General features: G+C 42.6%; 1 protein-coding gene across 1 annotated transcript in view; it reads right to left on the reverse strand.

Annotated features, from left to right (window-relative positions):
* Window positions 1-2,074: 2,074 nt before the first annotated feature.
* The window catches only part of Ctnna3 (catenin alpha 3), a 1,779,311-nt gene continuing 1,770,520 nt past the window's right edge, over window positions 2,075-10,865 (reverse strand). Inside the window, exon 19 of the mRNA XM_012514925.2 lies at window positions 2,075-7,756. Coding sequence (XP_012370379.1) covers window positions 7,469-7,756 — 288 coding nt within the window. The 3' untranslated portion in view covers window positions 2,075-7,468. The remainder of the gene's footprint in view (window positions 7,757-10,865) is intronic.

Consider the following 10,865-nt stretch of genomic DNA (forward strand, 5'->3'; position numbering starts at 1 on the left):
GTAAATTTTACCCATAGCTCACACCAAACCCTGCTCTGAGCTGTCACTTGCTGTCATGGGCATTCACTCGGCTCACTCTTTCACAGCACAGCCATGTGAGGTGTGCAAGCAGGACAGCCTGACACATCAGGAACTGCTGACCTTGAGTTCCTCAGGTGCCGCTGTGATAGGCATGATCATTATGTCATGACTTCTTTTTGCAATCCAACAATGGTGGTTATGTTGCAGATTGCTGTCTTTTATCACTTACTTTTATTTCATCACAGACTCTGTTCCCCTAGAATTGCCTTCAACCCAGGTAGGAAGTGTACACCTCCTGCGCAGGTGTCAGTAGGCTTCCTCTGCCACTGACAGAGGTGCAGAAATGACTTCTCCTTGGCTAACAATAACAGGAACGTAAAAGCAATCAGAGTGGGGAGTACATGAATCTGGAAATGTTTCATTGGAAGTTTTAATTCATTTTTAACCACCCAATTTGTTATGAAAATTTTATGGTAGCCCTCAACTATTAAGTACTAAATCGGGCCTAGCACATGTGTGCCTTTCTTTTGCGGTGCTCATTAGAGATGCAGAGGGTAAAACAGTTATGCTGTCATTTCAGACATTTTCTTTGAAGTGAAGTGAAAGCACAGCTTGAGAAGAAATATTGAAAAACCAACAAGTTTAACCCTATGAAACAGTTACTGAAATTCTTTATATTATATTTCTTGGGCAGTTCTGATGGCGGAGCAAGCAAGGGGACACTGTTGTGCAGCACTGTCTAGGCTTTGTTTTATATAGAAAGCCTCCGGAAAGAAGAAAGTTCTTTTCCACTGAGAACAGGACCTAATGTCCCAATGCCCCTGCCTGGCTTGTGAGTTACCACTCCAGTCCCTCTCTCCTATTGAAAGCCCAAGGCACCAATGCTCCTGAGCCTGAGCCGGCATCTCGGTGAGTGGTGGAAGGCATGGGTGAAGGGCAAACCTGGGAAGCTGAGGACAGTTTGAGGACTGACCTGGACTGCACAATCCATCTGAACATGAGGGCGAGGTTCTCCTAGGCCTTTGAACATACAAGAGGCTGATAAAGCTATTAAAATAGGCTTTAAAATGTTTAAAGAGATGCCACAGTCTTTCTAGGCCAAATAACCAGAACTAACATAAGAATCTTTCTTGAAATGTCAAGTAAAGAAACCTTTGGAACTAGATAATATCTCCTTTGAAATAGAAATGCAAGACCAACTCTGCAAGCCTGCTTTGAGGCTCCTACGTCCTGCACTGAAGAGATCTTTGAACATGCTTATTAAAAATGCCAGACATTTAAAAAGAAAATCTCCTTCCTGAGGACTCCTACAATTGGCAAAGCAGATAGATCAGCATCAGGACAACCAGATACCACAGAGGGAAGGCTGAGCTAAAACACACTGCTACTCATTCAAGGAAACAGGTGCGGTCCTTCCATTAAAAATATCAGGCAGTGGCTGGACTCTGCAGTGCCTGAGGTATGGACTGCCATGCTGTGGCACCAGCAAGGGCGCCATGTAGCTGACCAAGGAACGAAATACACTGGGTGGGTCTGCTACTTCCAAGGCTGGCAAGGGCACTGTCAGTTCCAGCCCACCTTGCTGCCCTCCAGAAAAGAATGAATGAATAACAATTGAGGACACAGCTGAGCTGCAGACTGGTGCCCGGCATGCACGGGTCCTGCTGTCAGCTCCCAGAGCATATCCTGCCCCACCCAAAAAGTGAAAAGGAAGAGAAACAAAAGCACGAAGTTAGGGCTAAGCTTCGACACACTCAGGCTCTCAGTATGCACACCTCTGGTGTCCATGCACAAGGGACTATTGCGATATATTTGGTATCACATGGAAGTAGAAACGCAGCGAACCTTCAGCTTACGTTGCCAACAAGCCTTTGGCCACACTCTCCTGCAGTTCATAACTTTACACTAGCACAGGTCCACATTACCAGGAAAGGAGGAGCTAAGTGGTGTCAACAGATGGTGTTGTCTTTCAGCCAGTGCTAAAGAGGGGCCACAGGCTTCACCCCTGCAGCTGCCTCCTCCACACTGATGAGAATGAATCAGCAGGGCTGTCTTTTTTTTTAAGCATTACATTGAAAAAATATTTACTCCTCACATAGCTGTTGCACTATATTCAGGTATAAGAGGCAAGAGCAGGCAGCAAATTATTCCTGTAACTCTCATCTGCTTTGAGTGGCATAGGCAGGATGGACATGCATTTTCCTAAATCTCATACTGTTTTTTGCTTTTACATAGAAAATCAGCCAGGATCTGAAATTTGTGTCTCTTTAGCCACTGATGAATTCAGTCTCTATTTCCAAGAAGTCTGGATGGAATGGTAGCTAATAGTTCAGAATTTGAGGTGTAAAATGTGCAAAGCCAGTGGGATGTGAGGAGGATTCATTCTGCATAAGCTTCAGCTTTTTTAACTGTGGGTCCTGGCAATTCCCTCTAACCCATGTTGTTATTGGGAGTATTAAGTACAACAACAGCATGTATTGCAGACTTGATACATGAGGACGAGGTTGATCCGAGTAGTCAGTATATCCCAGGAACCTAGAGCAGTGGGGGGGAACATTACACATGCTCAAAAAAGAGATGTGGGCTATGTAAGTGTGTGGTCATTCTGATTCTCTCCTGGTTTGCCAGGAGAATGGCTTAATTCCTGCTTCTCAGCTTGTAAACTATTACTAACTTATCACCAGTATTTGCACAGTTCATCCTGTTGCCTCTGATATTAACAAACCATCAACTTTCCCCTACGCATCCAGCCTTATGTCTGTCTTCAGGACAAGGCACCAAGGCCCACTCTCTCCCTGCTTGTGAGTCGCCTGCCCCTCACTTTCCCTCCTCAACCTGCAACGCGTTCCCATACATGTTCACTTGGAAATCCTCTGCCATTGAACCTTTTTATTCCACTTGCCAAGTGCACATCAAAAGTTGCCTTCCACACTTTCCCCACTAGAACTGCTTACAGCCTGTGCACACCTGTGAGGTTTCCTGCCCAGGATGTGCCCCAGAGCCAGCCTCACAGCGCGTAACAGACTCCGCTTGAGCGTCTTCAGGCCCTTTAGGGCCCACCCTCTCCATCAGCACTAATGTTCTTGTTTGAAGCCCCTGGAGCTGGATTTTATGCAAAATCACTTGTGACAACTCTGTTGTGGGGGTATTTACATGTAAAATAGCTAATGTTTGAACACGTCTTTCTTTTGCTTTAATAGAAAACATGTTCTTGTTCATGCAAAAATGTGCTTAAAATTTTAATTTGTTTTCCTCTAGATGTTAAAGACAGTGTTACTAAACTGCCGAAGCTATTAAAATTCAGGTACATCCCCTCAGTTTTAAAAATATTTCATTTTTTCCCTAGCTCAACCAAAAGGGCCAAAATCAAAATTTCTTAAACTACCTTGTACGTGTAATCATGCTTTTATCCCTAGATCCGACTTGGTAACTTGGTACTAACATGCAAAGCACTAATGCTAAATATCATCATTGCACGGAGGTCAATCTCCTCTGAATAAGTATGTCCTGATCAGTGACAGGTAGGACGACCACAGAAGCACCCAAGTCAGGTAAATTTTCCTAGTTTAGCTTAAGAAGGATTGTTCAACAGGGGCACTCGTTTTTAATTGGATGTCCCTAAACGCTCTGAACAGCAAAACAATTTCCTTTAGCTCGACAAACACAAGCTGGGGATCTGACTCCCCGGATAGGCCAGTTGCTGTGGCAAGGGAAGTATGGGTTTTTTTCAAATTGAGGTTCTGCACCTGTTTTGTCAAGCTAGAAATTCACTTATGACAGTACGGAACAACCCGGTGGTCCTGCGAGGGATGCGCTATGCATGGTCAGAAACACCAGGAGGGTCTCAGGTCTCCTTCCACACACTTTGCCATGGTATAGAAATCCGTCCCCATGAGCTACGACCCCAGCAGAGAAATACAGACTTGACACCCAAAGCTGAGAAGGTTCCTGGGATGAGAAAATCTGTGAGAGTGACTCTGCTAAGGGGTGAAAACCCTACAGAACACATGTGCCAGCCTCTGTGTATGACACGCGTGTCGGGATCTGAGAGGGGAGTGGAGACTTGGTCCTCTTCTCCTCTGGCTCAGGGCGCTGGCCAGGGCAGGCCATGCTGGAGGAGAGCTGCCGGAGTCCGCTGGACAAGGCCGGCGTGCCGAGAGCGGAGTGCCGCCCTGAAAGGAGCGCTGAGGAGGTTACCCTGCTCACGCGGTGATGTTGGTAGCCACTTGTTATGCAGATGAAGGAGAGAAATCTTAAGGTTTGGTAGTGCAATTGGGCGTTTAAGGTATATTTACAATTTTAACAGTGAGATTGGAAAACAGACCTGCTTTGAAGCTCAGAGCATCACTGATGCTGATTTCACGAACTCGCCTCTCTCCGCAGCTGCGGTGCCCTTCTTCCTGTAAGGAGAGACTTCTGAGGAACGCATAAGCTACCCTTGTCCTCAGGTGAACGATTTTCGAAGGTCCACAGGGGCTCTTCAGAATACGAAGCCTGTAATGCAGGCTCTACCTCACCTGCAGGCTGCGCTCAGGCAAGCAGAAAGGAACGTTTACCTAACTTAGGAGTTCGTGTTCAGTATAGAATTTTTCCGGCTCACTTAAGAACTCTGAAAGTCTAATAGGAAGGTGTATTTTAATCTAATAATTTTGATTTTTCTGGAAATAAGAGAAGTTAATAGTTTCATCTTTCATGTTTAATGAAAATCGTTCACCTTTTAGAATTAGAAGAATGTGTTAGTGTATTATGATTTCAGGAATGATTTCCAAATTATTTTCTGATTGAAGTAGAACTTTTGCCAGTGCTGAGTGTGGCAAAGCGGGGAGGGACTGTCCTCAAGGGGCACAAAACCTCTCCTTCCTCTCCAGTGAGCTTTTCATAAAATTAACACAAAGTAATTTCACTAACAGAGAAAGACGCGTTCTAGTGATCAGGGCCAGCCAAGTGAGTTATCTGAAGAGGAACCAACCTCTGCCATGTGATTTCAAAGAGTGTGTAAGAGCCTGCCAAATTAACTCCTATGAAGAAACTTTGCTGTGGCCCTGAAGAAAAATAAAGCCTAAATATAAATATGTTCAACAAACTTATACTTACTGATCAAATTTTTTTCTGCTGCCAACACTAGATGCAGTTTATACTGCTTTATTCTACAAAGTCTGTTATGTATTATTATTGCTAGCTTTTCTTTTACATAAACACTTTTATTAGAGAAAGCTTGAATCAAATTAAATCTGTCAGTGTTGTCCACTGCTGAAATTTACTCGAGCCCACAGATGAATTTTTCAGCTTTATTCAAGTTTTAATTCCACCTTTGATTACCACAGCAAATTTACTCCATGGATTTGAACTTCTCATTGTTTTGGTCTAACAGTATTTTCTTGAGCTGCGGTAGCAATCTTACCATATGAAAGAAAAGGTCTTGCTCAAGTCTCATTTATGTAAAGTGGTTTTATGCGATAAGTGTGCGATTTCACATTCGCTTTGCCTGGGCCCACGGTGCTACATCTGCATTCCAGCATATGGAAAGTTACGCAGGGCCAGATGGACACTCAGGTTTGTAGGTGAGATACCTGTGCTCCCGGGTGCTCAGATCTAGAAGCTTCGCCACACAGCTGGGCATTGTGACCTTAAGGAGAATTCATTTGGCACTAAGTCATAAATCCAGGCTTCTGAGAGGAGGATGTACCACAGTTACTCAGCTAGTCAAGTACAAAAGGATTCCGGCACTTCAACAAAAGAAGCTCCTATTTTCCTCAAATGTCTACATGGTGCTAGAAACAGAGTCACTTGTGTCACCTAATTCCCTTGCTCACTGCCACCTGTTTCCTAGAGTGGACTTGGGCCTGAGCAATTCTTAGGGGCAAGTGTGTAGCAAGACAGACAGCACTGAGTTGCCCAATTCATCATGCATTTATCCACAGAGCCAGGGACTCCAACCCTTTGGGAAAAATGAAATAATTCCTTGATAGTAACGTATCAGATCTTCTCCCTTACCGTTCTGGTCATGCTAACACACATAATCATGCTCTCCATTTTTGTCTCCCTAATTTTATACATACTTTTACCCAAACTTTTCCTCCTATCCTGAACTGGTGTTGCAGACATACATTTTGTTTCATTTATCTTAAGTATCATGGCTGATGAAGGGACCCATTACTAATAGCATCATGCAAGTGAGAGGTGCACAGTCACATCATTATGTCAGTAAAGTGGGACAAGGATGAACAGAAGAAGTCACAGAAGAGAAACCCTACTCGGGAAATTGTAACTCAACTTTTCCAAAGAGAAGGTGGAAAGCCCAGCAAGCCAAGAACAGGGTCGGGACGGAAAAGCGGGACAGAGAAGCAGGACACTGGAATCGGGACAATTGGAACCTTCGCTGTGAACTCCCCTTGGGGTGAGATCTTGGGTTTGGAAAATGAATCTGAGAACCTAATTGAGAGGTAACACACATCACATGCATGTGTCAACTCCTCAAAGCAAACATAATTGTTCTCTATTGCAAACACACACTAATAAAAATAGAAGGCAAAGGAAAGCTGGAAAGAGCAGAAGGAAAGAACAAAGATGACATTCACCCCGGCCGCTAGCCTAGAGCCATTAGTTCTGCTTCGTAGCTCAGGGACGCAGAGTTCTGTTTCCCACCACGCTGAGGCAGTTTTCAAAATGGCCTTTCTAACTGCAATTGATAAGGGCTAGAAATATAATTTCAGACTCAGTCTGAGACACAGTTTAATGTCTCATTTCTCCAACAAGGATAACTCACTGTCTGCACATGGAGTTGGTTGATGTAATGAAATCAGTGAAGCCCCACCATGTAGGGCACCAAAGTGCACCACAGCCTTTGGAATGCTATTAAAGCATCTTGCTAAAAACAAAATCTCATGAGGAGCTGCTGCCCCAATTTGGTTAATTTTTGGTAGAAGCTTAGACTAATCAGTTGACAATGGATACAGACATCTAGAGATCCAAATTAGGCCTTTCAACCACTTTCGGTAGGGTAGATAAGTTATGTTATTAAGTGGAAAAATATTTCATAAATGTTTTTATTTCCATTGCACCCTAAATTAAGAACTTATGTCAATGTTTTAATTTATGATGAAAAGCGCCTGTGTACATGAACTATTACAGATGAGCAGGACTGCCTTGCTTTGCAGATGCTCCTGTGGTCATTAGAAGACAACACTCCCCGTGCTGGGACAGACTGAGGGTGCCTGGAGATTACCTTCACTAAGCAGGCATGCAGTAATTAACCAGGGTGAGCTGGCCACCCAGAAATGACAGTGACACCTTCCCAAATGTAGTTGCTTACGTTGGTTTAGCCTCCAATGCTTTATGTTACTTGTGAGTTAAATTCAAAGCTTAGAAAAATTACAGAACTTGGAAATTGTAAGGGAGCGCAGCGCGGTTAGCCGGTGTTTAGAGGCCCTTGCAGAGGCACGCGCTTTCAGTAGACCGGTCTGCCTCTGAATTCACTCATGACTTGCGCGGGATGGATCTTTTTCTTTGCCGAGCCTCGCCGGACGGCTGCGCACGTTTCTTCTGGCTTCTCTCTTTTAATCAAGGGTTTCTTTGCCGGAGCCTTCATCCTCCACATCACCACCGGGTGCCGCGGCCCGGCTGCGCTCTGGATTCGGATGATCTTGCTGGAGGCGATGTAAGACATTTTCACTGTCTGCACCACGGCGTTCATTAAATTTTTGGCTGCTTGAATCAGGGAGGTGACACTGTCCAACTGTAGGAGAGAAAAGAAAAGAAAGAGCTGCTGTTCAAGAAGTCCACCAGAAATTAAAGAGGTTTGAGGATGTAGAAGCCAAAAAGTGCTGCCAAGCTTTTACCTCGGCAATGAGCGCAGCGATTGTCATTTTATGTACCTAAATATAACTATCTACACACTGTATCCTGTTACATGTATGTGATACACAAATAGAACTACAATGTACCTTCTAAGATGATATCTTACAGAGATTAATTTTTTTCTCTTGGTTTTCTGTGAAGCAATGTAAATTCTGCAATATTCAAAATCATGTGATATATCAACATCATAGGGTCATTGCTATTTTGTAATGTATCTCTCTATTTTCTGGGCTTAATACTGAGCCTTTTCTGTAAGATAGGTCTATATGCAATAAAATCAAAAATACAAGTATTTACAAGAACATCAGAAAGTTCTTCCTGTTGTGGAATGTATAGTTAGGAAAAAGTACCATACATGTATGTGTATATAAACATTCAGGTGTACTATTTTCTTTTGTAAAAATTTCTTAAATAATCACATCTAAAATTTGAAACTTAGAACATTTCTGGTTAGCCTAGAGATTGACAGAAAAACATGTCAGCATAGAAAGAGCCAAGGTATTACAGATAAATACTGCTGAGTTTAAACTTCAGGCCTTCCACTGGTAAGTTGGGAACAGTAACTATTTTCACCTTCATTTCTTCAGTGGTTAGATAGGAGAGATATGTTAATTAATGTGAATAGGCCAGTAGACTGAGTGACCAAGAGTCTTTCATTAAATTATTTCATAAAGTCTGTCAAATCAGTTACAGATGAAGATGCACTAATAAAGTTGCTGAACGATACGTCCTAGGAAGTTGTTTTTGGTATGTGTTTCTGGGCTCTCCCATCATGAACAAGTAAAATAAAACAAACAGCATCAGGGAATGAATGGAGTGGTACTCTTAGAATCTTGTAAAATGCCTTAGAACTAGGCCAAGTTGATTCGTTTTTATACAACCAGTGCCACTTGCATTATTTTAGCTTGGCAGGTTGTCATCTGCAGCCAACTCATACTAGAAGCTGTGCCTCTACTGTCACCCCTGTGTGATGTGCACTGTCGGGGTTGAGACTCAAATGCTGACTCTGTTCTTACTAAAAACCATCTGCAGCTTCCTGGCCTGGGTGCTCTGCCTTTGCCGTTTGAGGAGTTGCATCTCACACATAGAATAAATGAGCGAAGGAGAACAGCAAGCTGAGGTTGCGTGCCCTAGGCAGCAGGCTAGCTGGCTGTCTCCCTGGAAGGAAATTAAATTAGTTCCATTACATGCCAAGCCTGAAACCCTAGGAAAGGTAACACCAAGAACTATGCAACTGGAAAGACTGTCGGATATGGCAGTGACACATCGGTACGTCTTTTAACTCCTCAAACCCAGAAATGTAAAATCTGCGAATATGGCAGGCATGTCAGATGTCTTCCAAACACTGAAAGGGATTTCAGGAAATAATCACATGCAGTTTGAAGAACACAGAGTGTTTCTGCATCTGCTGTACACAACTTCAGAAATGCAAGATTTTGCACAAAATAATTTTTGTGCAAAAAATTTTTAACAAATGATGCTAACATATTGGAAGCTGAACTATTCCTCAGTTATTAACAGTTTTCATTATAGACCACACATAGAGCTCAGTTAAGCTTGGAAGGCAGCTTCTATTCTCACCATAGAAAGAAGGAAGATTCATAGAAAGAGAAATAGCATTTCAGGATCCTTGGTGATGGCAGCTCTAAGCAAAGAAAATATTGGCTGAAACTGTGGCTTTATAGCACCGCGGGGTCTTCTACCAAAGCAGCTCCCAGGGACAACCTGTGGGGGAATATTTCACCACCAGTTTTGGACTCTCCACACCAAAACATTCTCTTTCCTTTCTTTTTCTTTCTTTCTTTTTCTTTTTCTTTTCTTTTCTTTTTTTTTTTTTTTTTTTGTTGCTGGGTCTCAAACTCAGGTCTTCGCACTTGCCAAGCAGGCACTTATTCCACTGAGCTATCTCCCAGGCCCTCTTTACTTTTGACAATGTGATTTTTATCAGGTAGCTGCTATAATTATTTTTCTTTTCATTTTTGCATGCAGCTGGTGTGTGTGGACTGGCAGGTAGGAGATGCTGCAGTTCAGGTGTATCCAGCAAGGCTCCTTTTCCCTCCTTTGTCACTGCATCCCTGCATGCCCCTCCATGCTGTCTTGTGCTGGTCCTGACAAATCCTTTGATTCTAAGTGCTAAATGCCCATAGCAAGGTGTTCTCCACATGACTCAGAAAAGCCATAGGATGGATTCTCCCTCTAGGAGCACAAGAATACTAGTTCTGCGGACAGAGTAGGACAGCTGCTCTGAGAACACTGTTCATGAGGAGAGCTTGTAAGGCATCTCACATCTTTCTGGGCTAAGAGCTATTCTTGCTCAAATCATACACAGAATTCTCAGGTTTTAGCCAAATAACGGGCTACATAAGCAATGGGAAAAGACAAGTCTCACTAATGAAAGGAAATTTTCTTCAATTCTAAAACAATGTCTGTGGCTTATTCACAGAGAATGCATGTACATAATTTAACATCCAAAACCCTCACTAATTCTTTAATCCAGGCACATGTTCATGAAAAGTTCTTGAATGAAAGGTTTCAACAGTCCTCTGTGTAAAGACAAAGACAAGTTTGAGTGAGATAATATATTTCTTTTGGGTACATGTGGAACTTGTTGAACAAAATTTTCTGAGTTTCATAAATAGAACTGTGCAAGACTATTATTTATCTTACACACTTATCAAAATAAATCAACCAAACTATAAAACATGGCTCATAAAATTTCTACTATAAATCAATTTTATTAACTAGAAATTCTGTTAAGCAAATAGAACTTGAAATGCTTACCACAGAAGGACTTTTACCTAACCTCTGGTAATACTACCCTCTGACCTAGAGGAAGGACTTCTGATGAAGCTATATATGGTGAGCAATAATGTCTTCCAAACCCTTCACACCTCCTCCAGCTATATGTAAGTATTTGTATTCAGCCTTATAAAAACAGCTTTTCTCTCATGCTTCCCAAAATGTGGGCAAGATTATATATATATATA

The sequence above is a fragment of the Octodon degus genome, unplaced genomic scaffold (genome assembly GCF_000260255.1).
Source record: "Octodon degus isolate 3935 unplaced genomic scaffold, OctDeg1.0 scaffold00046, whole genome shotgun sequence".
Taxonomy (NCBI): domain Eukaryota; kingdom Metazoa; phylum Chordata; class Mammalia; order Rodentia; family Octodontidae; genus Octodon; species Octodon degus.